At 47.1% G+C, this 27,746-nt stretch overlaps 2 protein-coding genes across 3 annotated transcripts in view; both read left to right on the forward strand.

Annotated features, from left to right (window-relative positions):
- The window catches only part of LOC144178534 (nephrin-like), a 188,794-nt gene extending 184,955 nt beyond the window's left edge, over positions 1 to 3,839 (forward strand). For both annotated transcript variants that reach the window (XM_077706464.1, XM_077706465.1), the window contains exon 16: positions 691 to 3,839. The gene's annotated coding sequence lies outside the window, so the exon portion shown is untranslated. The remainder of the gene's footprint in view (positions 1 to 690) is intronic.
- A 2,844-nt stretch (positions 3,840 to 6,683) lies between these two features.
- Sfp24f (Seminal fluid protein 24F) lies at positions 6,684 to 26,669 on the forward strand. The gene is made up of 6 exons (XM_077708692.1): positions 6,684 to 6,821; positions 16,885 to 17,160; positions 17,998 to 18,067; positions 20,792 to 20,935; positions 22,656 to 22,882; positions 26,383 to 26,669. Exons 1-6 carry the CDS (start codon positions 6,765 to 6,767, stop codon positions 26,572 to 26,574), a joined length of 966 nt encoding a protein of 321 aa, XP_077564818.1. The 5' UTR covers positions 6,684 to 6,764; the 3' UTR covers positions 26,575 to 26,669.
- Positions 26,670 to 27,746: the final 1,077 nt, after the last annotated feature.

Consider the following 27,746-nt stretch of genomic DNA (forward strand, 5'->3'; position numbering starts at 1 on the left):
TTGCGTAAAACCTTCGAAGGGAATTTTTAACTCTTTTTTGTCGCCGAAAGATGGCAGATGACGCGCAGCAGACGACGCTGCGCAGGCGACAACGCATCTTGTTGACCCCACGGTTACATTTTTTTTTTTACCATTCTTGCTTCGAATGCATACAAAACACTTGCGTGTTTGAACACCTCGGGCTTGTTCAGCACAACAAATTTACGCAAGCACCCAAATGCCATTTTTCGCCCAGGTTGTATAGGTTAATTTGTCACCAACAGATGGCGCCACTGTACGGAAAAAAATCCAAATCAGTGGACGAATCGTGGCGCCACTGTTGGATGCAGGGGGCCTCTGGATGTTTTGCAACTCCCATATCAAGTAACTCTGAGTAATGAGTGGGTAGATGGAGGAGTAAAATGACACCCCGTTGACGGTGGCATCGTGATATTTTTTCTCCTTGGGAGAAATACTAGCGTGTTACGCGTTCCTTATAAAATCCTTACAAAGTGCGTCTGCGAAACGCCTTCTATTTCCCCCTCTCCAAATATCCTTTTTCCGCTTTCTGTACATTTTTTCAATCAAACCTACTGTAGATGAATAACATGTGACCGAAATAGCCGGCACAGAGTATAAAATTACCTTTACCAGCCCCCTCCAACACTGCCAACGACAAAAGTAGCTCTCGTTTCTCTGTTCTCGTTCCAGCCTCACTTCATCACGGGGACGCTTCAACCATTGTGGTGCTGTTTTTAGTGTATGTGGCGGGGCGTGAGTCTGCGTGCGAGGACCTTCGCAAGATACACGAGTCGATGCCGCACCGCGGTGATGGCGGCGACGTCGTGAACTCGAGGGTGCGTGGTATCGGTGAAAAGACACACTTCACGTGTTTCTCCAGGCTCCCCCCCAAAAAAGGCTCATCTTGTACAAGAACTGCGTCGACACCAGAGCGCGCTTGGGTTCGTGTGCGTGGCTAAAAACACTGTGGTGCTGCTGCTGAGCGTTCCGGTTGTGTAGAACCCTCAGGTCTGTACCTGGGGACAACATATGTGATGCGCGGTCGATGCGCTGTACGCACGAAAATTGTGTCCAGCGTTTCTGACGCTGGTTTGTTGCACTTGCCAGGTTTTGGCCCGAAGTGTTCTCTTGTTTTTCGTGTCTTCTTTTTCCTTGAGGGATGTCTTGCCACTACGTACGAAAAGACTAGTCAAATGTGGACGACACTGCACCGAACGAAAGGCACAAATTCCCTGCTTGGGATGTAAAACTGAAATCTAAAGCTTAAGGACACATGGGAGTGACGGTATAATGGCGGTGTATGGATTATTTACCTTGCGATCCATCCGAGAGCCTGAAGGGCATAATTTCTCCAGTTTTTTAGACACGCAGTATAAAATTGCTCGTACGAGCCGCGATTCCCGAAATTTATCCTCTGCCAATACGGAAGCCCGTGCCCTTCTAATGTGCCCGTTTGTGTTGGTTTAAATTCAGCTATACTTGCCCTGGAATGTGGTGGTCGCTCCAGAACATACGCCGTTGTCTGGTAAAAATATGTTCGGCATTGCGAGGAGTCGCATGTTGGGAACAAGGAGCATGCCCTCCGCTACTTCCTTCTCGTTCTCGCCCATCTGTAGTCGTATCAGGACCGTTTAGGCAACACAACACAACCACTTTGTCGGCATTAAAGCTGTGATATCTTAAATTTTGCGTGATTAGCACCGAGTACCCATTAACATCGTTATCAACACAGCGTAACCAATGAATTCACAATAATAATGACTGGCGTGTGGAAAGTAGTAGAGAGGGATCACGTGCTCATTGATAAGCTCAGGTGTTGGGAACCGAGTGAATACATTTAGTATGTCACGGCATGGTTAAGGTGCAGTAGGTCGTGTTCTTGATCGCTAACACGGTGGCAAAACTAGGCCCAAGCCTTTCCAGCACCTGCGTCTGTTATTTTCTTCTAATCAGGTGGTTTGCCAACACAGCCTCCAACTCGGGAATTTGTATCAGTAACGTGTGCTATTGCGCCACTGTTTTTGTTTGCAATACGGCTTCCCAGCCGGACGATTAAAGGAGGACGCACGTTAGCGACCCTTTAGTTTATGCTATTCTTCCGTGAACGTAATGAGCCTGATCGTTCTCCTCCTTCACATACAAACGTCTCATTTAGCTACAGATGAACCGATTCGCACGCCAAAATCCGCTGCAATTTTCTGCTAATAAGCACTTGCATACGGGCTGTTCCTTAAACGGCGCGTCATCTGACTGGGCATGCAGATAGGTTCCAAAGACAGGAGAGATAATACGCTTAATAACTGATCAATTCTTAACACTTATTGGAATCCCTCAAGCTTTTATAAAGGAGATATGGTGCAGTTACGACTGAGATTCACCAGGCCTTTCAGCAAACCCTTCTGCAGGCGTCATTACTTGAGTTTGTGAGAAGTTGGGCTATAAGGTATCCCGTTTGGTTAAGCGATGAAAAAAAAAATCTTAAATGCCTTCGTTCGATCAATGGGCTCCCACATTAGTGTATAAGTGCCATATGTTTTCATTTGCGCAGTAGCTGGAGATGCGTCTGCACATTTGATTTTACGAGAGTTCGAAAATAGCTTATGTTTACATAATCCTTTTTGGAGGTTCGGGACGAAATCCCCTCTGTTGAACTTAAGTTCAACCTATTCGCGGCTGTGGGAAATGAAATTCTTGTAAAGGGGTGATATGTCCTGTGATGGAGATGTTGTGATTTCTGGAAATCATGGCTTTGAAATGAAAGGGCATTATAATATTTTCAATGCTCATATGTACCATTTAGCAGGTCAATCACCAGCCCCTTGCACTGTTGGCGTTTTGGCGACATTTTTCTATAAACCACATCGAGGGCATCTCTAAACCAAAGATTTACAACCAGGTTATTCCACAGCTTCAGACTGCACCCGACTGAGAAGGCGCACGCTTGACAAAAATCAAAAGGCAACAGACGCCAGTGATAGAGACTTCCATTAAAGTAAAAACCTCGAGGAGCGCAAACGTTCGTTTCGGCGTCACTGTTTCTGCTATAGATTCTACAAACACCAACGGTATAACAGCGCCTCCGCCTTTCCCCGGACATCCGTTTTTCAGTCATGCGTCCTTGTGTCGAACACTTGGGGCCGTGTTCTAAGTCCCTCCTCCACTCCATTTGCTCCCTCCACTCTGCCAATGCGTATGCATGGAGAAATTTATTTCAAGGATCATTTGCACTGGAGGCTGGAGTGGAGGAGGGACTCAGAATACCAGGGTTGATCTTTAAGTGTAGCTACGCACATTTCGTGGGCTAAGTGGTGCTTTCTGGATTGTTATTGGCTGTTTCGTTAATGCTTCAACTGCAGCGTAATTCCCACGCTCGTTAGAGGCGAGAAGCAAGCTGCTCGATAAAGGAGGTGATTGAAGCAACTTGCTCTAAAACTTGCGCAAGAAAAAAACTGGCGTCTTGCGATGGGCTCTGCGAAAACGCGGGCGGTTTGACTCTTTTTGAAAAAAGCTAGTACGCCGTGTACTAAAACCCGTTCAAAACGGAAGTCCGCAGTTGAAGAGATTAGCCGAGAAATTAGATTTTAAACGTCAGCGATGCTTCAGCCAGCTTCTTGAGCAGCCCGCCGAATAGCTCGGCTTGACTCAAGGGAAGGTGTGAAACCATAGAGTGGTAATTCGCTCTCATCGTGAAAGGAAGAAGAGAGAGAGAACGAGAGACAGAAAGTAAACCAGCTGGTCGTCCTGTGGATCTATTTTTTATCACTTTCCATAGCAATTTCAGTGGAGAAGACAAAACTGAGACTGCGAAAAGTGTAAAATATTGTGAATAAACTGATTATGGGAAGCAGCAGTGTTCGTGTGCACTGTTTTGCCTAGGAAACGATCCTACGCAAAAGGAGCCAATAAGCAAACACAAGTTACAGCATCCACCTCTAAGAGGTAGGCACGCTAGGTTATTTTTTTTTGTTGTTGTTGTAGGTCAAATGTATTACTCTACACGTCATGGGCGTCGGCAGGGAGGCGCAAAAGGGGCACTTCCCCACCCCCTCCCCAGTCAGCCCAGCACAATTGCCCCGCCCCCTCTCCCTCTTCCCCATTATTACAATGCGTTTGCACCCCTCAAGACAAAACCCTGCCGACGCACATGCTGCACGGCCTTACTGAAGCTGACATTCGCCGACAATGACGTCTCCGCACAGACCATCGCGAGAAAGTAAACATGTATTTCAATTAAATGTGATCACCTGATATACACAAACCAAGTAGAATGCTTTTCGGACATGACCTCCAGTCTTAAATGGAAAGCAAATATTTTCCCAAAATTTACCACTCAGGGGAACGTCACTGATGGGTGTAATAGTTAACCACGTAAGGCTTATTCAGCGGTCTTGCGCCCGAAAAGGGTAACATTCTGCTGTGCCAACTTTTGCTTGTCCATGCTATCGCGTAATGGACAAGCACGGTAGCGTTATGGTAGCGTAATGGACGGTAGCGTCAAGCGTTCGGCAGCGCCTGATTGAATTCTATAAAGAACGACCTTTGCAAAGACGCTTGCTCGTTTGAGCGACAAAGTGAAAGCGCTAGCGGCAATATTAACTCATGAGCAACTAGGAGCTTTGTTTTATTGTCATTGAAGCAAATATGCGTGGTCTCACACAAAACTCTGGATTTAATTGGTCAATTGAAGACAAGGCCAACGCACTATTGCCTAGTCGTAGGTCGGTGGAGTAACTTGGGTAACAACGTCCAGTTGGAATATGCATTTGCAAACACTTCGCGCAGGCCGTTTTTTTTTTGTACTAAACTGCACTGGAGACTGCGAAACCCGTTACAACCACTGTCATGCGAGAGTGAACACAAGCGAATCCATGAGGAGTGCCGCCGGGGCCAGCAGGAGATAAAACCTGCCGCGTGAAATGAGCGGCGAGGGCGGGAACTCAGCAACGGCGATGACGTCGCAAAATATATGTAAGTGTCTGTCAACATAAACAGATTAACGGTGACGTTCCGCGTGCCCGTGGGTGGATCGGTGAATTGGGTTTGGCCTCACAACAACAGGCTGTACTCAGCAGCCGTAGAGGTTTTATTTCAAGCGTTCAATCAAAATGGGCGAAATGCCATATGTTTGGTGAAAGGACAGCTCCATCGCAAAAAAGCCTATTTACAGCTAACTGGCCATCCTCGTTTTTTAATGGGGGGGAGGGGGTGAAAATGCGATAAAAATTATTTGCCGCAGTTTATTGACACTAAAACTGAAGCAAAGAAAAAAACATCCACCAGTTTGCTTACCACGATCTATGTACGCGGATCCTGCCTTGGCAAACCCCGCGAGGCTTTCGCTGTTGACTTTCAGGGCCATTTTCCGACACGCATTGACTTGATTTCCACAAATACAAATTAAAATACGTGGTCTATGTTCAAAAAGGGTCGAAAAGAGTTTACCTAACCCCACAAACAAAAAGAAGTCGGTACGCGTGGACCGTTAAAGAGTGCCGCTCAGAAAATCACCGACCTCCGGTTCAAATCCGCGCATTTCGACTTGACAAAAGATTTAAAAAATGGAAAGGCAAGAGGCTATCACACTCCTCTCGCGGGAGCCGCGCTGCTGGCATCCAATTCTTCCGATCCCTTGGGCCACGGCATCACAGCCCATAACTGTGGCCCACCATTCGGCAGCTTCGTTCACTACAGCTTCGGTCGAGTTTACGGCTGGTTTATCGTTTAAACGCTAAAGCGTTAAGCGATTCATGACGCTGAAAAGCCGGCGTAGGTGTCTGACGTAAAACTCCTGATTGGTCGATAGAAGGTGCAGAAAATTCGATCCATCGCAGGCTCCGCTCAGTGTCGCAGCAATCATGACGCCATCGCTCGTTTATGGAGACTACGCACCTAGCGTGGCAGCTAGGGCATGAGAGAAAACGTGTTCGATGGATTCGGGGCTTCCTGCTAGTGAGAGACACTTTCTGCCTTATCAAACTTGTCTCATCAAGTAAGGAAAACGATCCCCCATGGCGAGTATACTTACGAGACCGAGTAAAGATATGTTTTGGAAACCCTCGAACTCCTGAGAAATCCTTAGGGGGTTCTTCATAATTTTCTACTTCTCTTCGCCTTGAGCTTAACGTACTAACATGAACTGTAGTGTTGACACATTTCACCGCAACACCTTCCTCATCGGAAAGCAGGAATTCATTATTATATTCTGCACTGCGGAGTCCGATAGTCTTCTATGTTAGTCATATTGAACTGCACGGGAGGAGTTCTTTTTTTCGTTGCCATAGATGTCAATTTCGAGGGCAGTCCTTGGGCTGCTCCCGGAAACATTTAGGGCAATGCGAAACGATAAGCTCAGCGGACCTCTCAGAAACATTTCATTGGGTACGGGAGGTGAGGAAGTTTCCCGAACACTCTTTTCGCCTCGAGGGACTCTGTCCAAGGTCAAAGTTCCAGAAAGAAAATAAAAAGGGAAATGGTCGCAAATTAATCCCGCACTGACAGTTGGCCATGGTTCCAGTAATCTTCTGGGCTAATTCACTTAGGGCAGGTACGTTTACCGCAGCCGAGGAGCACGTGAATGGGAGCCCATATCTCGTCAGGCTCTCCACACAAGGCGCGGCGCAACTAATCAGTGATCGGCTATTCAGAGCACGGCCCGCTGTCCCACTCGGGTTGCCCTTGTGTACGGGTAATGAAACTGCGGACGACGGACAACAGCAGTCCGCCTCATCTTTGACGCGACAGTGGCCGGCGCCTACAGTTGCAACATGGCTCTGCTTTGGACGGGCATCCTGTTCGCACTCCTGGAGCTGCACTCGTCTCTGGTGAGTACGACGCTCCAAAGGAACCTCCATTGTGCAGAGAGGATTACTAGAGGAGGAGCGAGTGCTCGTTAATGATTATTACTGGTTTTATTAGAGTAAAAATGGTTAAAATACTGCCGAATCAAAACCAACGTAACTTTTATTTGGCCTTAGCAGACAGGAGTACCCGACTGCTTCTTTAGGTGGAAAGTTTGGTTGCTTCCCACATTTATATGTTACGGTTGATCACAGTATGGATGAACTGGTTTATACGCCAAAAAGTCTTCAATATATCAAGTGAATCAATATACCTGGACGAAATTTTCTGACAAGTTTGTTATCGGCTTGTTAGAAAGGATAAGAAAAGAAGCAGGGAGGAATTCATCTACTGTGGGCGGAGCTGCTCATATGTGTGGTCACTTCAGTTGGTGGATAGGTGTTTGCTATTGTCTTAGGGTTCACTGTGTGCAACATTTTGTGTACGTACCTCAATGCACGTTCCTAAATGTCGGAGCAGTACCGACGGAGCACATCCACCGCCGAAAACGGCAGGCTGCGCCTATGGAAATGCTTTATAAATGTCACGAGCGGGGCACGCCAGCGATGACATCGTCACCCAGAGTCACTCATGCAACTTTCTCTTGCTCTGCATCTGGAAGCCTAGAAGTTCCTTTCCCAGTATGATGATACCATGGAGGCACAATTTTTAACTGTGTCCAGCGACATTTACCGCAAGGCAAGGTCTGGTCATCGCTAGAACAGCGAAAAAAAATCAATTTTTAAAGAGATCTTGAAAGACTGGCTTAAAGGGATCCTGCAACACTTTTTTCAATTTTTCTTTAAATCTGAAATGCTTGAGGAACGTAGTCGCCCAACACACCCAATACTTAAATTAAAGGGTCGCAAAGTACTTCAGCCAAAAATTACTGCTTTATAACTACCAGATAACTTGGAAACTCGCTCAAAAGATTTTTCTCTCTTTCGTGGACTTGACGTTCTTCGACCGCCCGAATTACGTCACTGAGGCCATGTAGCGGCTGTTGGCCAGTTTTCCTTCAGTTGCAGCGATGAACGCTTTCCGATAGAAACTTTAAAAATAAAGCCAAAAAAAAAAAAAAAAAAAGAACGCAAGGCGTATCTGGTGCGACAAGCAAATCACGCAGTGCCGCTCTGTGCTGGCGATAACTGTAGCTTTCGCAGTGCTTCCAGACGCGAATGACAGAGTGAAAGCGTTTATTGAAAGTGTTGCAGGGTCCCTTTGACTTATTTCTTAATCTGAAATGTTTTCAGAAGGTGTTCAACCAACACATCAAGTACTCAAAGGAGGAGTCACACAGTGACAAAATGTCCATCAGATAATTTAGAAACCAGCTCAAACATTTTCCTCTTTTTTCCGGTCTTTGAGTTCTTCGGCCACTAGAGTTACATCATCGCAGCTATGTAGCGGCTATTGGCCGGCTTTGTTTTAGTTGCATCAATGTAGCTATCGACATCCACCTTTTACAAAAAGCCGCAAAAGCCATGCAGAAACGGAAGGTGGATCTACTGCGATAAGCAAAACACGCTGTGCCGCGCCATGCTGGCCAATAGCTGTAGCTTTCACAATACTTCCGGACGCGAAGAAAAGAGTGAAAGCGTTTATCGGAGTATCATTGAATCCTTGCCCACACACAAATTTGCTAGCAGCCGTTTAACACGTGCGTTCGGTGTCTAAAAAATACGGGCGATGCTTTGAACTGTCTATAAATCTGAAAGCGATAGCCTCAACGCACCCTCTGTGGATGTACTGTAGAACTTTCTGGTTAACTTTCATATTGCTTTCGTAAGGACACTGCCGCAGCTTCATTCGAAGCCGCTTCCTTCCGATGGCAGTTACGGCGAGCGGCATTTCCAGCTGCCCTGTAACTTCTTTCGCCATGGCGTGCTTGCTCGGCCCTCCCTGCCCGCGACTATGAGGACTGGTGCGTCGTCACACATCTGAAACCAAGTTCTGAGCCCGACGTGCACACGACTGAGCTCGACGCATAAAGGACGCGTGTAGAGTTATATACTTTCCGTGGCCCTTCCAGCATAAAGTTCTCTCTCTCTCTCTCTCTCTCTCTCTCTCTCTCTCTCTCTCTCTCTCTCTCTCTCTCTCTCTCTCTCTCTCTCTCTCTCTCTCTCTCTCTCTCTCTCTCTCTCTCTCTCTCTCTCTCTCTCTCTCTCTCTCAGAACCCCCCGTCCTGGCGCGCGCTCCCCGCACTCGCACTCTGCTTTTCTCTATCACCAATTTTCTGTACGCTTTTCCGTACTCCCCACCTCCCATGAAACAGAGTCGTCTAAGGAGTTCGCCTTAAAAATACGCAAGAAAAATTACCTTATCCTCGGCACTCACCTAAAACGGCAGCTTAATTATGGCATCGGCAATTTATCCCAGAGCTCGATATATTCTGTTCGATATAAGGGAGTTAGTTTGCGTGAACATACGCCAGTAAATTATGTGTGAATTCGCTCTACCGGGGTTCGTTGTATTTAGGTTTCACGTATATAAAAACCGGAATCATTTAAATATTTTACAAACTGAACGAGGGCGCTGTTAAGCTGTCCTTCTAATTTTTCTTTTCAATCAATTGAACCAGCACTTGCCGGCAAGGAGAAATCCGACGATGATGACAAAGTGTGACGTGACATCCCTGCCCCACCCACCCTCCTCCAAAAAAAAAATTTCATGCCGCACAAATAGAGTGAGGAACTGAATCCCTCGATTTAAAAACAAACACATTGTTCAAAAGTATGAGTGAAGCCGAAACCTTAAAGGTGACTACTTGGAGACAAGTACTACTGAGTTTCTTTTCAGCATAACCGCAATGCTAACCAAAAAAATACTGCCCTTACACGCTTTGAAGAAGGATGACGCGCGAATCTGGTCGCAGTCCACGGAGTGCTTGAAACAAAACACGTTTTCGCGTAATTAGCGATTGAGCATACATTCTAGCCAATTAGTGGAATTAAACTTGGAAGAAACCCAGCTTTATTCTCGCGGACAAACATGGAGCTGTCAGTTTGACTGTGGCGTCGTAGTCATCTTACTGTTAATGTAACACACTGACCCAATCCGCTAGACCACTGACAGATCACCGTACAGGTCGTATTGGGCCGTTTTACGTGGATGTTTAAACCACTCGCCAGAACAAGGATATTCCATAAGTAAGGGAATGAAAGCTATAGCTGTGATTGAACGCCCCCCTCACAACCAGTGCTCGCATAAACCGGCAACCGGTTATGTGCGCGAGCTTACATGTGAAAGAAACCGTTGAAAATGTTGCTCTGAGATCCCTTTAGGCTGAACAAGTAAAAATCGCCCACATCTGCGTTACTAGCGGGAAAGTTCCTGTTCATCCAGGAGGGATTCGCAGCTATTCAACGAGCTGGAACTTCAGGCAGTAATGGTGGCGTCGGCACTTTCCGTTGTTCTCGCGCCCATTCGCAGTTCTGTTAGGGCCAACGCTCCTTTCAATTCCCGCGCTTCCTCTTTCAAGCAAACGAGCCGACAGCCTTCCACGTTTAAATCTTGATTATACTGTTTAACGCGCCGACGCAACACAGGCGATGAGGCGCGCCGTAAAGGGCTCCGGATTAAGCTTGACCACCTGAGAATCTTTAACGTCCGCCTAAATCTCGTACACACGGGCGTTTTGCTTTTCGCCTACATCAGAAAAGCGGCCGCTGCGGCCGGAAATCGAACCCGCTTCCTCGTGCTCGGCGGCACAACGTTTTATCCACTGAGACACCGCGACGGGTACGTTTAAATCTCCCACCAGCGAAAGGAGCATGTTATCGGTAGTGGCATGAAGCCCAGCTGTGCGTGCACGCCCGCCTTCTTCCACCTCCATTCCGTGCACGAATAAACCGGAAACCCGCGACGGGAGTATACTTAGCCGTGACACACATCGGCGAAAATGTCGCTCGGAAAGCCTTTCAACTCGAAGCAGAATTATGGGCTCACACCGGCGTTCCAAGTGGACAAGTTTCTCTTCAACGCGAGGAATTCACACCTACCCGGCGAGATGGAATTTGAGGCGGTTTTCGGTCGTTTTCGCGCCCATTCGCGTTTCTGTTGGTCGTCCGCAGTCACCTGAAAACCGCCGTCGTTAGCCTAATGCGCAACATGTGAAAGGTTTATATGTGGTTGCGAGGGCAATAGCAGTTGTGAAAGACGGGTTGGCGCTGGAGAGAAGGAGCCGAGAAGCGGCACCGAGTGAACCGGCTTCACTGCAATGAAAACTGGGGGCGTTTCAACAGATTCGGCTTCGCAGCAAAAGCCCATGTTCGTCGGCATTCCCGCGGCTGTTTCGCTTGCGGCCGACTACCGTCATCCGCATATGTGAACCTGTACCGCGGGAAGAATCCGGCGTTTTGGATTTTTCGCCCAGCTCAATCGTCTGGCACTTGAGTTTCGCAGATGTTGAAGCGCAGAGACCACAGAAAACTAAAAATGACAGAAGAAGCTGAGTCATACTTGCAGCGCATGAGTACTTTCGTATTCCCCTAAAAAAAAAGGAAATTATAAAGCAAATTTCATTATGCTCATGAAGGCTTGGCACTTGAAAGTTTATAAACTCTAAAAAATAAATAAAGCGTGACTGCGGTTAGAGGCTACTCCTTAGTGACAGATCCCATTTGCCTTTTCGGCAAAAAAAGCGAACATAAAAACTTTGCCGGCTGTACAAAGTAAAAGCAATCTTTAAGCCGGAAGCTTCAAGGACAGTCGCTCCGTAAACCCACGCGACATTCGCAAAGTGCACTCCACGAATGCATGGAACAGTACAGCGCTGCTCTGGGGAAAATTGTGAAGCATTATAGAAGGGAAAGGGGAGTAAATGACGTTACGCACAGGCCTGAAAATCTGGCGGTGGCGTGAAAAGGCACTCACGCTTAGCGCCTGCTAAGTGACATTCAGGCTGCGCACGTGCCATTTTACGTTTCAGATGGCTCGCACCCATTTCACAGAAGCCCCATTCACCGAAGGAAGTCTCGTCGACGTTAAAGTGGAAAATATATGAAATGCTTTCTTTCCCTTAAAATTTTTAGTTTGCGTGTTGTATGGGAAGTATAATAAAAGGTGGCGTATTTATGCCATAAGGTGACTCTCCGGGTCCTTCTGAACCAAAATAAGGTGTTTGCTTGTCATTTTGTTTCTTTTTATCAAAGTAACAGCCACTGGCAGCCCCCAGCGTGGGCTCACAGCTTATCCTCATCCTAGCGCGTCCAGCATAACCAGAAAATTCCGTTAAGTGGAAATGCGGTCTCGCGCTCACAGCGAAAAGATTGAAACTTTTCCGGGATTCATTCTTTTAAAACCTAATAAGAAACGAACAAGTAATTCAAATATTCGTCGCAGTATCTGACGGGTCGCTTTAAAATCAGTAGTGGGAAATTATGGGCAAGCAAAAACAATAGTGGGCAAAACAAGTTTTGCTAATCCTCTAAAAGAGGCTATGAATGTAGGAGAAGGTGGAAGCCGAAACTGCCCGCTTTTGTGAGCCTGGAGAGAAAGTGCCTGACGATAACATGTAACACTTCATAGTTTGTTAGATAATGCGGTTCGCAACAAAGTGTCAAGTGAAAAATACCTTTACATGACCCTTCAACCTAACTAGGAGAAGTCTGCCGAGCTACTCACAGAGGACGCGGGTTCGTTTCTCAGCCGCAGCTACCGCTCTTCTGATGGAGGCGAAAAGCAAAAACGTCCGTGTGGTCGACATTTCGGCGAACTTTAAAGATCCCCAGGTGGTCAAAATTCATGCGGAGACCTCCACTACGGCGCGCCTCATCGCCTGTGAAACGTCGGCATGTTAAGCCCCACAATCAATCAATCAATCAATCAATCAATCAATCAATCAATCAATCAATCAATCAATCAATCAATCAATCAATCAATCAATCAATCAATCAATCAATCAATCAATCAATCAATCAATCAACCGAGCTACTCACAGGCCTGCGTCAAGGTGCATCTTGTCGGCCTTCGTTTATTTTGAAAGCAACAGCACTACTTAAAACGTTGCGCTACTTTTGTTACAGCACAATGTATCTCAACAGACAGTATGAAAAACCACAAAACAACCACTGCAGTGGCACAGCATCTAAAGCTTTGTTCTGCTCAACACCAAGGCGTGTTTTCGGTAACGGCCAGGATGTCGAAATAGAACAGAACTTGATCCTGCAATGAATTGATATTTTTGCCACAACTGAACTCGAACCGTTATTTTTTAGAACACCAGAAGCTAACCGGCATTGAACCGAAAGAAATAGCAGTTACTGGTTCCCGACCAGCCATATGCTCTTAAAAAAATGAAGGAAGCTCGCATTAACGCGTAAGATTTGAAGCGAAGCTGTGCGCAACCTTCACGACCATAACGGTTTAAGTCCACGATTGCATCCGATTTGCTGCTTATTCGCGGCTGCAAGAACCTTTACTCCATAATTGTTGCTATAAGTGTGAGCTTTTTTTATTTTTTTCAATGTGACAATCATTGAACATCATCTTGGAGGGACGTACGCTACGATGTGTCCTTCTCGTTCCTAGCAAATGTTGTCGCGATTACGGTGAACACGTGAGCCATTCGAGCAAGTGTTTCCATAATTACGGCTAATCCGGGAGTTTTTTTTTTTTTTTTAGGGGGGGGGGGGGATGGGGGCGAAATCTTGGCCAATCTCGTTAAGTAGGTATGCTTGGCGGGACAGGCGTGTGCAGGGGATACTGGGAGGTCAACGCGAGGCATGACCCGTCGTCGTGAGGCTCGCAAGCATGAGCGCTAGGCATTGCCTTGGTTTTGTTAACTGCCGGGAAGTCGTCGCAGTCTTGGCCAATTTCCTTAAGTTGGTATGCCTGGCTTGACAAACGTGCGCAGGGGACGCTGGTCGGTCTTCGTGAGGCTCGCAAGCATGAGCGCTAGGCATGTTCTTGGTTTTCTTAACTGTCGGGAGGTCACCGCGAGCCCCGCGCTCACGTTCACGCGCTCGGCAATTTGTTGGTATTTTTAACTGCGGACACAAAAAATTACGATTTGCTACACAGCTTCGCGGTTAAAAGTGCGGGCAGTTTTTATTTGCTGCCTTTCCATTCATGCCAACCTCGTTAACCCTCCCATCTTTGATCAATAACAAGGATATAAACTCTCTAGTCTCGGTCGTGACACGGGAAACAGAGGCCCTTGTTTCCGCTGTAAGGTTACGCAATTGAAATAGCGCACTCTATGCATCATGCGGGTGCATGAAACATTGACTTTGTTTTTGCCAGACGAAGACGTCGCTCCGACTATAGAAAAATGACAACCAGGTCACGCGCTTTCTGCGCGTCGCGTCGGCGAGGTCGCAGGCTCTTAAGTGCTTACTCATTGCATATCATGATTCCTTTACCCTTTACCCGCCGCGGTGGCTCAGTGGCTAAGGCATTGCGGTGCTGAGCACTAGGTCGCGGGTTCGATTCCCAGCCGCGGCTGCCGCTTTTCTGATGGAGGCGAAAAGCAAAAACATGCATGTGTACGAGATTTCGGAGTACATTAAAGATCCCCAGGTTGTCAAAATTATTCCGGAGCCCTCCACTACGGCGCGCCTCATCGCCTGCGTTGCGTCGGCGCGTTAAACCCTACAATCAATCAATCAATCATGATTCATTTAAAGAAATTGGCGCACACTCAAAGTGTCGATGCTTGAGAAAGTGTGTTTACGCTGCAAAAAAAAAAAAAAAAAAGAGGTGGAAGGCTGTGGGAGTGATTTTAGAATATTCTGCGGCGAGCAAACAGGAATAATTTTTAACCCCCTCCACTACTTTCAACGATACAATAAGGACAACACCTGAACGAAGACATTGCCCTAGGCATTGCCCATTTTTGTGACGTTCACCATAATCGTAAGTGCATTATTGGGAAGGTAGCGAGGCCTGTGATGGCTTGTATAATAACAGGTTTTAAGGTTAAATGTTCTGACGCGATATATCCAATGCCCACATGCCGTGCTGTGCCGTCGACCAACGACCTTGAAACGACATTCACTTTCGCGAATCGCGCGCGTGGGTGCACGAATGAAGGCCACCAAAGCCATTGAACCCGTCGACCCAGCTTGCCCAATGCTTTTTAGGCTGATTGGTCGGCGTCCTGAACGTCAGGATCACCGTAAGGAAAAAAATCAATCCGGGGAACTCATGACTAAGGCACCTGAAACGGATGTCTATTGTCTTAGCAGCAAGACTCTGCCTCACGCTGCTTCGACCGGCACGAAAGACAACAAAACGAAAAGAACGCTGTCTTGGTTGAACGACGGTGGTAAAGAGAGTCAAGATGCGCGCTGTCGTGACTGGCGCCAAACACAACAAAAACAAAATATGCAAGTCCGTTCGGTTGGTTTAAACCGCATAGATCGGGTCAACTCCACGCAGTCGGCTGAAATGAAATCCCGATGAAAGTGACTCCGCTATGAATACTATGTACTAAAGGACAATACTCTTCTAGAAAGTGTCGGCACAATTTTCTATTTCTTCTCGTTTGGCTATCAATTTTCACTTTCAGAAATGGTTTGCGAGCGAGTAGATTACTTGGTTAGGTGGACCATATATCAACAGGGACAAAATGGAGCTGCCTGAAGTGAACCATTATTATTATTTTTTTTTGGTAGCGTGCCCTGATTCTGCCCCGACAGACGTTCCTCTAATGAAAGCTGAAATGAAAACGCCAATGCGTCGAGATTTCGGCGCACGTTGACAGCCCGACTAGGTCTCAAAAAATTGGCCGCGTATCTGCTCCTTTCGTTGCAAATGTCGTAAAAAGACGATAGTCTTTATCGGCTATTGCGAAGTAAATGCCTCCCTTCGCTTTGCCGCTCACCTCTCATGTTGTTCCTCTTGCGTCGCGCTCCTCCCAAGGTAAAGACGCCAAAGGTTTGCTTAAATCATTTTAAATTTCCCGCGTTCCACTGCTCCAAATCAGGTGTCTCGATGCGAACGCTGCTGTACGGCGGAGACGCGCGTTAATCGAGGCGCCCTACTTCAACGTTTATGGAACCGCGTTTCCCTACTCCACGTGCGTTGCAAGCAGAACGTGGAACCTATCTAGTGGAACCTTGCGTAACTGTTGCCGGTTGATTTCTTGAAATGGCGCAAGAAGCTATAGTGGCGCGGGCGACAGTAGGCGACGGCGAAGTGAATTCTTTTTCTGCAGTTGATGAAGTATTTGATTTCGCAAAAGCAAGCATGTTTGATTTTTTTATAAAGGAACACTGCAAATATCACTTCTGTATTGATTTGCTGTCTCATATTTGCGTAATGTCTTGTTCTTCTTCAACAATGTTGACAAGTATGAACCTTACACCGGACATAGACAGGTAGATTTAGCTGTGACTATATAAGACTAATGGGCAGGCATTGTTTTGCTTTGGCCGGGTGGCTGAATCGATTCACAGACAGACAGACGGACAGACATACAGACATACAGACAGACCAAAATTTCTGGGTTTAAGGAGCCCAAGAAAGACTATCGTCTTTAATAAACCCCCGACCCTTAACTAAGTCCCGCCAAATTCCGGCTTAATTCACCGGGAGAGTTGAAGGTTCACTGCTGTGCGCAGCGAAAACTGCGAGCGAAGGCATTCCACTTTCGATCAAATAGCGTTCGGCGAAAATTCTGGTCCCAGTTTGAAAGCATGTCCCGGAGTATTCGTATTCTTCGACACCTAGTTGTTTGAGACGCTTGGATCAGCAAGATGCCATCATTACCTGCCTGAACGTATTTAACAACATTATCTGCCCTTTTGTGAGCGCGATGTTTCGTGCGCCTAGCTACGCTGGGCCTTGTATAGGTTAGATATTATAGGTTTCCACAAAAGCCTGCCAGGTTTTGGGAAAACTGCCGTGAGAAATCTTTTTACGGTAATTCTGACGGCTGCCGTGGGAATAGACGCTGCCTTTTCGTTACATTTTGTTTCCCTTTGTTTCTATTTAACTTCTGGATTCGTTTTCAGAACGTTCCGACCAGACCCATTTTAGAGGGTCGCAGTTCGTTGTAGGTGCCCGTGGACAAGTAGAGCAGTGTGCCTTCTTCGCCTCCAGGCGGCCAAGCCAAGCGTGCTGCCGACGGCGCGGTGGGCAGTCTCCAAGTTCCGGCGTGGTCGAGCACTGCTGCCGGGCGCCGATACAGTGGACGGCATAACGAGCGTCGCGTGGTGCTTCAGCGCGTGCCTCAGGGTTCCCACGTGCCGCGCCTTCAACTACGGTAAGGCAACGTGCCAGCTCCTGCAGCAGGAGCTCTGCCACCAGGCCGGACTCAAGCTGACGGTCGATCCCCGCCTCAACTACTACGACCTGCAGGAACACCTCATTGACGAGGTACACCCTTATGCTGTCGACTGTCGTGGAACGCGTTAGTTGTTACACTGATATGCCAGTGCGGCACGACGATCACTTGTGCCTCTGGGCGTTGCTACATGATGAAAACCTATATTCCACTTTTTACGACTCATGCTGGGAAGTCCCGCACTGTTTTTAAACCATTGTACCTATGAGCAAGTAGGTTTGAGCAAACACGAAATCCTGTGTACTCCAATCCGCCAGGCAGGTCGCGCATATCACTTCGCTCGCTGGCTCTCTCGCTTCTTCACTCACTCACTAGCTCATTAGCTGCCTCCCTCCCTCCCTCCCTCCCTCCCTCCCTCCCTCCCTCACTCACTCACTCACTCACTCACTCACTCACTCACTCACTCACTCACTCACTCACTCACTCACTCACTCACTCACTCACTCACTCACTCACTCACTCACTCACTCTCCCGCTCCCTCACTCACTAACTCACTAAAACGTATCCGCAATGATCCCAAATGCTGCGCCGTGTCTTGGTAAAAGTTACCTGCGGTCATGTCCATCAAGAGGCCGCAGTGTACCATTGTCTCTGGTGTACTGAGCAATTATCTTTTGTTCAAGAGAGATTCTGGTGGCAAATAGGCCCTTTTGTTAAGAACGATGCTCGGAGGTGATGCTAGATTTGCTGATTGATTATTAAAGGATTGCATTTAGACGTATAATTGTAACGAAAGCACAACTGGCAAACCACAAGTAGTTGAAATTTGATGGTTTCCAAACACTTAAAGTATCCGCATACCGGAGGTGCTAGAGAAATGTCCATGCATATTTGTATAGTCACACGAGTTTGACCTTTTACCTTTAAGCGCACAGGACCGCTTTGGAAGACTCCTTTCTGCTCCGAAGACGGATTCTGCTCCCCAGCGTGCGAACCACGTAAGTGAACTTTTTCTCAATTACACTTTAGAACTACGCCGCCCACTATGGTAGGGGAAATCTGCTTGCAAAAAAAAAAAAAAAAGACCGAAACACCGCTCCAACAATTGCGATGGCGCAAATTCTAACGTTTAACATCTAAGTGTGCTACGCGGCTAATACACGGAATGCATTTCGGGGAGAGAATTGGACTATTTCTAATGGGCCTTCGATCAGGAAAAGAATAATGTAACACCTGCTGTTTATGAATTAAAATTAGCGGTTGCTTTAATTACCACAAAACTGCTTAATACTCCAGTGAAAGCTGCAGATTGCAACTATTAGTTCTGCTACAACTTCTGAGCTGCATAAGAAAAGGATTGAGGGAGTGTTAAAAATTAGGCTATAAATTTATTTTAAAGAATATATGGTTCTGAAGCGAAAATTTATATTTACCACTGCACAAAATGCAAAGAAGTTTCGCATTTTGGCCCCAATTGCACCATGTCAGTAGTTATTAAAGAACAAACTTTGGAACGTGATTAGCCGCGTATTTTGTACGATCTGAAACGTCGCACTGCTATTGGCAGGACTCTGCTCTTCATACCTAAGATATGCATAGTGTTCCGAGACAAGACAGTGCTGGACTCACATCTCAAGAAGAAAAAAAATAAAGACATGCGCAGAGAAGCATACACCTGAAATATTGCGGTGCTGATTACTTTTGTATCCCCTCTAAATCGGGATCATAACGTGCGGCACCCCTTGAAATGATATGAGATTAGATTAGTTAAGATTACCCCTGAGAATAAATTTCCTTTTCAGGTAATGCATTTACATGATACTACCTTTCTATTTTAGCACTCCGATTACCGGCAGGCTGCGATTGCATTTTATTCGTAACAGCGTACCCTTGCTTTATGCCGTATGCCATTCTATTCTTTTGAGTCGCATCTACGATGACCAAACCCCAAAGCTTCGGGATGGCAGATATTTGCCTCATGTGAATTTAGATAGACACTATCACATTCCAACAAGATGTGAAGAATCGTCTCTGTTTCGTTCCTGGAGACCCTGCATATGTCATCATTTCTCTCACAAACAACTGCCCTAGTTTCAAAAGGCAAAGCTCTTGGTTTGGATTTATCGTTGAGAGTTTCCCTTGCGATACCCCACTTCTTTGCACAGTGCATCTCTAACCAAGTTTTCGATCTAATTTGTTGCACCATTTATTTATGTCCTTCGGTTTTTTTTCTACTCTTAGCCATCTTGCCTATATTCGGTCCTTGACTGTGCGCATAATTTCAGTTAACTCTGTAATCGGTTTGCATCATTGCGCGCATCCGCTTTACATGCATCAAATACTTCAGCGGTCCACTTACAGCGATCCATAGTAATTAGGCCTTCCGTAAAACATGCTTTATTTCGAGCTTCTAGACGAGAACAGCTGGCGCCCTGCTTAGGTATATTGCTAATTGTCGCAATGGCTGACATTATTAATGTGACCTAATGCTATCGCGGTCTTCAAAATGTAAATGTTCAGCTATTTTACGGCTTACATCGACATTGCAGGCATAATTGTGCGCGTACGTCTTGCCACAGCCGACTTCCCTACACATACAAGTAGGCCGCAAAGAAAACGGGACTTTTGAATCAGTACTCTTCTATTTTTTCGGAATCAAGTGCCTGTAAACATACTTTTGTCCTAACATATACCAGAGGGAAATCTGGCGCTGTAATCGCGGGCCGTCGTGGACGCCGCCATTGCAGCTAGTGATTTGATTGGATTGGAAATACGTTTATTTGCAGCTAGTGACGTTCCTCGTCTACTTGGCTTGGCTAGACACAAGGCTTCTTTTTTGTCTTGAAGCCGAAACCAACAAAAAAAAAAACAACAACATTTTCTTCTTCATCTTGCATGAAGCTTCTAGATAATCCCTGACAAACAAATCTCTTTGAAGCTTCAATTTTATAATAACAAGAGAAATCTGATTATAATCTTCTACAGTAATATTGTTGCTTTTCTGCAGCCAGAGGCGACTTTACAGCCTGCCCGTGAGCCATGCCAGGGGCAAGTGGAACGTGCCTGCCCAGTTCATGACGGAACGCTCGCTGAAGCGCGGCTCGCCTAGACAGTGGCGCCAGATTTCCCTCTAGTATAAACTAGTATGAAACTCTATGCCTGTAAATATGCCACCGGTCTTGGAACATAGGCTGCGTGCCCTAATCCGCAATCCCCGAAAGTGTTTATGCCTATCTGTTCCACGTCCCTTAATGTAACCCGACTGTTGTTATAACTCGCAAGTGTTGTAAAGGAAGCGAGCGCTCAAATTTTCTGAAATTTTGCGATTATAGGCACTTCTCTAAAACGGAGATAAACTAACTCTGAGGGATTTATGGCCAGAATAAGTATACCCAGATTTATTTTATGTGCTTAACCCAAATACATTCTAAAATAACGGGAACTTTTGCTACGTAGTGCTTCCGTGTATTTCCTAATAAGTGTGAGCGGGGGGTTGTGGAATGCGTCAGGCTATTAAGTACTCATCACTAATTGTACTCATGCTGAACTTTTGCGCAGCGTAAGACTAGGACAGATAGAACAAGGAACACGAAGACCAGCGCAGTTCCTTGTTCTATCTGTCCTAGTCTTACGCTGCGCAAAAATTCAGCATGAATTCTGAGTACCAACTAGCCCGCCTAACGGTGTTATTACTAATTGTACGTCGCACTGTGCTCGTTCAGTGCTGCACATTCCTCGTCTGAACGAGGTCTGCGATCGAGACTTCGAGTGTCAGATGCGCACGGGCCCCCAAGCGGTGTGCCGGAAACGCCTCTGCAAGTGCGCCGAGGGATACTTCATTGCGAGCAACACGACGTGCGAGCAACGTGAGTGGCACTTTCTCGCCGGAGGTATCGAAGGTAAAGAGGAAGAAGAGAAGGTAAAAACCAGCCGCACTAAACATTTCGTTTGCTCTATTATGCAAACATGGTTTCTCAAGCAAATATTGATCCTAAATATTTATTCTAATAGATAATATGCTCAAGTTAGAATTGCAAGGTTGTTTACTGCCTTGTCCCACCGGCATAGGAAAGTTGTAAGCTGAAAGACGCGCGCTCACAAGGTTCGCGCGCAAGAGGTTAAACTTTGCCACCCCCGCTTCTTTGGAATCACTGCCTTAATGACATTTCATAGATCGCGGTTCCCGTCATCTCCTTCAGAGGGGGAATATCAAAGGGTTGTTTGTGGGTCGGCTTCCCGCAGACTGGGCTGCAGCTATTAAAACCACTAAGCCACCGTCAGCGCAGGTAAAACGTTGGGCGCCTAGGGCGTACCTGCACACGAGTCGATCGCTAAGATTATCTAAGGCGTAATTGAGTTCAGGCAATCACTAAGGCAACATTGTTCTGGCCCCCATTATTGTAAATAACGCTTTGTGCATACGCATACAGTAGACTCCTGTTAGTCAGATTCGAAGGGAGCATGAAATAATGTTCACACTATCAGAAGAAAAGGAAGGCTATTAACTCGATGGAGGGACAAAATAAGAAAATTCTGAGGCAGTGGAATAGACTCGGGCAGCGCAGGACAGGAGCGGATGAGGGTCAACGGGAGAGGCCTTCGTCCTGCAGTGTACCTAAAAAGGCTGTTGTTGATGATGATGAGAAATCCGTTTTGAGCAAAGGTTGTTTGCTTTTTTTTCGCATTGTGGACGTTACAAGAGAGCAAAAATGTTGTTCTTCTTAACCGAGTTCGTCTTAACCGGAGTCTACTGTATTTGTAAATAGTTTATTTCGGCTACTTATCACGGCGTCTTCGTCTTCTAGTGTTCTGGTCCCACCGTCATCCCCGCCAAGTACCAAGAGCGTAGAGTTCTTACGCAGAAAAGCGAACCCTAAACAACAATGTCTTACTAAGAACCTTTTAACACAAGAATGGCGGGCATAAACTCGCCGGTGTTAGAAAGAAATACACAGTTGATGGTGAAAGTGGAATTCCAAATATGTATTATTACAATTTAAGGAGAATCAATATCGAGTGGGGCGCGTTTACTTTAATGGATAACCGGGTTGTCAGTAGCTCTGCGGCCTATTGAACAAGGATAAGGGGGGTTGGCATGGTAGAAAGATAAAACGTTTTATTATCAAGAGCAACAAAAAAGAAACAACTCCTGCAGCCGGCAACCTGCCCCTCCTATAGGTGGACACCGAAACTCTGCTGCACAATATTGGTGGGAAATAGCGAGCGGGAAGAGTGTACAAAGAAGTCACAATAATTTGGGCACTGGGCAGAAAGAGTTCACAAGGCGGAGATTTAGATATTACGTTTTTTTCCCGTCAATGTCAGGCGTCTACTAGAATATGTATGCGCGCTCACGGTTACGTGCCTATGACTTCCCCCGTCACCTGATATCTTATTAAATGTTCGCAAAAAAATGTTTTTGCTATTTTTTACGCGATCTTCTACACGCACATAAGACAGCAGCGCAAATTCCAGGATTTCATGCCCTGGTACAGCGTGCATTCGTAGCCTTCCACGATGCAACCACCATGCTTTCAAGTGGCTCGCTGGCGTAAAATATGAATTGCCTTTGGGCGTATGACGCAGTTCCCGTTTCCGGCTACTCCCTGTTTCCGGGGGCGGTGGAAGGCAGCTACATTAGGCTGTCCACCACGGAAGCCAACTTCACTCGTGCCTCGGCTGAGTGCGCGCGCGACGCCCCAGGGGCCGAGCTGGCCTACGTGGCCGACGGGGACACCAACCGATTCCTCCGGGAGCTCATGCGCCGGGCCAAGGTGCGCTCGGCCTTCATCGGACTCACAGACGAGCAGCAGGTGAGGCTTTTGATGTCTATCCACCCCTTTCGAATGTTTAGCTTTTATAGGGCACACCACGGAGAGCATTCGCGTTGCCGCACTCAACGGACATGCAGCAAGCGCAAGCGCACAGCCTCCATCAGTGATGCTGTTCAGTGACAGCATTGCCAACAATAAAACCAGCTGCACTGACGGGTGGTCCCTGTATATAGAAATACCCTATACCTTCCGCACGGTGCTCTTCAAGCTTACAGCATTTATCGGAAGTTTGAGATGCATTCCCAAACCATATAAAATGATCATGCAGCAGTGTTATGCTGTCTTCGGGGAGACAAAGTCCAAGTGAATTTACAACTGCTCACAAACTCAACCCCTTGCCCGTAGCCGTTAAACATACGAATACCAAACACTCTGTCGTGTACACCCTGCGAAAGAGCTTGGGTCGGTACCCGCCTGTGCGATTTTGTCCTCCGTTGTCAACTTGTTTAACCCGAATGTGTTACTTGGCTAGGTTCGCGAAAGCGCGCGCTCAGCTGTACTTCGCAAAAAAACGCCCACAAAAGCCAAGCCCGCACAGCTCGTGGCCGACCTCTCCTACCAGAACTGACGCCTGCCCCAACACCTGCCTCCCACATATTACGCCCAATAACTAAAAGCAAAACCACGGCAGGAAGGAAAATGGAACCCATGGACGCGCGGTGACAAGCAAGTGACTTAACCACTACTATATACGCTGACACCACGCCGATCACTGCGTTCGAGATTCTTTAAATTTTATCAGAGGGATCCTAGTGGGTAAAGTTCGTGCATTGGCACCAAAACCTCGAAAGTAGCATCCGGAGTGCGCGCTCAATCCTCATTGGCTGCAACGCGTTCCACAGCACGTGCATCAGAAATAAAACTATACGCGTGGCCTACGATCTAGCAAATAGTTGACGATGATAAGGATGATTTTTGGTTTTTTACCTCAAGGGCGTCAAGGCCAAAGGCCGCCAGTGCTCTGATGTGGAATTATGTGAGTAGAAATATAAGTAAACCATGTGAAAATTATACTGCTTAAAAAGGTCAAGGTTGTTAAGGCGTGCAGAGGGCCAGATAAAAACAAATCTTAGGGCAACATAATTATACTGCAGGTGCTCCACGCCACTCTCCTTGCAGCAGCAAGGCCAGACTATTTCGGTTTCAAGCGGTAGGCAAAGCACAAAGCAACTGACGCAGCAAGTAGTACAAGTAGCGAGTAGTAGTAGACGTATAGCGTAGTAGTAGACCGACGCAGCAAGTAGTACAAAAGGAGAATCTGGCGCTGCCTCGGTCCCGATTCAGTAGATGGCGCAAGCTGGCCCAAGGCGCGTAGTTTAAACATGAAGTATAGGACCAGAACGTATGATATGAGTGGCGTACTGTTGGCGCCACTCATATTTTTTAGTTAGACGTGAAACGCGTCCACAGTCATCCAGATCTACAGATTGTCCCCTTTTGACAAAGTACTCATATCATTTGGCCTCACGGCCAGCTTAGTAGCGGGGTACTACACACCTTAATCAACCATGGTGAACCTAGGGTCCAGAAAGAGACAGAATGGTTTAATGATACTGACGAGGCTTGCCCAGCGAACAACCTGACATGCTACGTCAGGTGAAAAAATGAAACGAGCGAGAAAAAAAACACAAGAAAATAAAAAGAAAGCAGGAAGGAAAGTAAGAAAGAAGGAAAAATAAGAATAAGAAAAAGGTATGGTGAGAATTGGAGCCGCAACCAAGTTCAGTAGTTCGGTATAAATAGAAATGTTGAAGTATACTCGAGGAAATGTTCGCTTCAAGTTGAACACAGTTCTGAGACCGCGGAATAGCCTTACGGGAACGCGGCACATTCAGCGTTTCGATAGCAGCCATGCTGAACACACACACGCGAAATGTTCACTTTGAACTTCCACAGAGGTTAAGAGTTGAAAAATGAGTAACACGGTCCTATATCACACGTATCATCGATGTTCAGCCCTGTTAAAGAGTGTTGACTAGACCTGAACTACGGAGGAAGCTGAGAAAGGCTTTCGTCACACGTGAGACCGTTTTAGCACATGACCAGGGGCCAAGCACATCATGGATCGTTAGGCGTGATGTGGGTAGTTTGCCCAAGGTTACTACTGTCAAGGAGAGTCTTGGTGTATCATATCTAGGGGCCAGTGCGACTAACGTAGGGGATATGCTTGACGCCGCAGAGCCCGGGCATATCTAGTTCCGTGAGCCTAACTTTCTCTACACTTCCCTCTCACCCTCTTCACGACGTCTCAACGAATCAGAAGCGATCATTTTCCCAAAGCTCCCACCTTGTTCCCTGAATTTTTAGAGCGCTATCTCATTGTCAATGAGCCGTTTCCCTTTCCACTGAATACTGACCTCCTCTCCAGTGATTCCTCAGCCTTTTCCCTTTCCACAACCCAGTGCAACGCGAACGGACACACCACCGCCGCCGCCATAAAACCTCGCTTTTTGATGAGAGATCACTTTTCTCTCTAAGGTACAACATTGCACCTGTTGCACCCGCTGAAGGTGTGGTTGTCTTCCGGGATTGAGTCTTGTGCCTCGGAGGTGGTGAATATGTGCATTTCTAAGTGCTGGGCAGGTAGATAGCGTTAGCTTCTGACACAGGGAAGCGTACAAAGGGGACTGGTGTCTGCGAACGGCGCGTGATAGCGGGCAGGCCAAGCATGGGTGACTACTGGGGATAAGGCCACCCAACTCGAAGCCTCCGCAGTAGGTCCTCATCCCAGCAAGCGAGAGGTAAGTTCCACGCAGTGGAAGTGTGGCACGCGTGGCTCTCCAGAGGTTCTCCTTTTCCACCAGCACTTCTCTATGATGGACACTGCAAGAAGTGGTAGTGGCTGCGGAAGGTCCGCTAGGCAAGTAGCCCAGGAACGTTTCGTGTATTTTTAAGACGAAAGTGGTTTATTCCGGGATACACAAATATTTCACTGACGTCATATCCGGCACGGAATTTACGCCAGTGCAACGAAGCAAGCAGCCGGTAAAGGGAGCACCCATGCACACAGGGTGTTCATGCGGGGAAGCAACCTTTAGTACTGAAGATTACGTTATACTTAGGGTTGTTCGTTTTAGAGTTTTATATTTTAACGCAAAATTGTTTTATGCCGGGATACACCAAGATTTCACTGACGTCATATACAACACGGAAATGACGCCAGTGCACCTTTGCCGAAGCGACCCAGGACGTCGCTCGCCAAGCGGACTCATAGGACAACCGCCAACCCGAAAATCATGCTCAGCTGCAGATTTTGCTGCACATTTCACTTTCGTGTTTTACAGATTCATACGACAGAGGAATCAACGACAGTTTTTTTTTACGGATTCTGATGCATCATTGCGTCCTTTCGAAGCACCAAGTAGCCCGCGCATGAGCTAACACTAAGTTGCAAGCCTGTGCGCTACGCACCTCACTTTGCAATAGAATCCGTGGCTTCCTGTGTACGAAGTGTCGCGTGTGTTCTGTTCAATCTGCAGGAAGGCGTGTGGCTGTGGGTGGCCAACAGCCAGAAGCTGCGGACAACGCAGTTCTGGCGGCCCGGTGCCCCGGACAACGCCAACGACGGCGAGCATTGCGCTCAGATGAGTAACGAGATCGACTTCGGCTGGGACGACGTGCCTTGCTCGACGGAAGGCCGCTACTTCTGCCAGCTACCACATCCAAACTGATTCCGGCTGCGAATGGCCGTCAAAGGCACCGCCACACCTGCGACCCATTAGCGCGTCAGCGTTGACCTGATAATAGAACTGGATCGCCCGTTAGAATAAACCATAAAAAGATAAACTGTTCTTCCACTGTTCTCTTATTCCAGGCGGCCAATTGCGAATGGTGAACGCGAGCGCAAAAACACTCGCCGAAACGTTTAGTTAATTTGTATGTCGGCAAGTCCGTTTCCACAGAGTACTAAAACCTATATACCCGGTAACTTACACACGTAACTTGGCTATAAAGTAACACACTTACACACGTAACTTGCTGACCATGGAGCGCCCTAGACGCTCCATGGTCAGCAACTCACGAAAGCTTTGCTCTAACGATGGTATAATCTGATTATGCAAACGAGACCTCTTCTATAATACCAGAAAGGTGGTCACTCGCCTAATAAACTAGGATGAGTTCCGCAAGGCAACATCATCCCTGCTCATTGAAGCCCAACAGTTCATACCACAGTGTACCGACAATGTTCTCCAAACAGCCCGTAAGCACACTAAAGCATTGGCCACGCCATAGCAGACTCGAGTGAGAACCCTACCTAAACTGCTGCGATTCTTGGAAGCTCCCCGAAGGCTGAATATTCCTCGGGGCACCTGAGTCTTCTTACGCGTCTTAAATGCACAAGCATTATTTATTTTGCTGCCATTGTACGACTCCTGCGGTTAGGCCTTGTTGGCGCACTTTCGTGGCCGACCGGGCTTAGCCTCGGCGGAACTGGCGGTACACCCAACGTCGGAGCCCTTGCCGTCCCGAGTCACAGCACAAGCCACCCAGACACTTCCGACGAGCACCAAAAAAACTGAAGGCGCGCTATGGAGCAACGAGTTCGGCGATGTCTTGGAGCCTGGAGCTCGTTCTGTTGTTTTTGTGTGTGTTTTAGGTGCGGAGTACCTCAGGACCGCACAATGTCCGTTCGCGTCCATGCTCATAGCATTGACAATAGCAAAAAAAAAAAATCACACAGACACTGGCAGGATTCGAATCTGTGTCTGGTAGACCAGACAGAGTTAGTGTCAGTCGTCTTACCCCCTGGGCTACGACCGTGAGTTCTCGCCCCAGAGTGAAATGGCTTACTCCCTCGCCTGTGACGGTGGGGAGTACCTTAGGACCTCCCAATATCTGTCCG

The sequence above is a fragment of the Haemaphysalis longicornis genome, unplaced genomic scaffold, assembly GCF_048455015.1.
Source record: "Haemaphysalis longicornis isolate Haplotype H1 unplaced genomic scaffold, Haemaphysalis longicornis Haplotype H1 scaffold_4, whole genome shotgun sequence".
Classification (NCBI taxonomy): domain Eukaryota; kingdom Metazoa; phylum Arthropoda; class Arachnida; order Ixodida; family Ixodidae; genus Haemaphysalis; species Haemaphysalis longicornis.

Bases quoted from the DNA above. Each gene is read 5' to 3' on its own strand.
- Sfp24f (XM_077708692.1), top strand. From the start codon at position 6,765: ATGGCTCTGCTTTGGACGGGCATCCTGTTCGCACTCCTGGAGCTGCAC. The intron at 6,822-16,884 runs GTGAGTACGACG...CTTCGCCTCCAG, and splicing joins TGGAGCTGCACTCGTCTCTG to GCGGCCAAGCCAAGCGTGCT. The intron at 20,936-22,655 runs GTGAGTGGCACT...CGTATGACGCAG, and splicing joins CAACACGACGTGCGAGCAAC to TTCCCGTTTCCGGCTACTCC.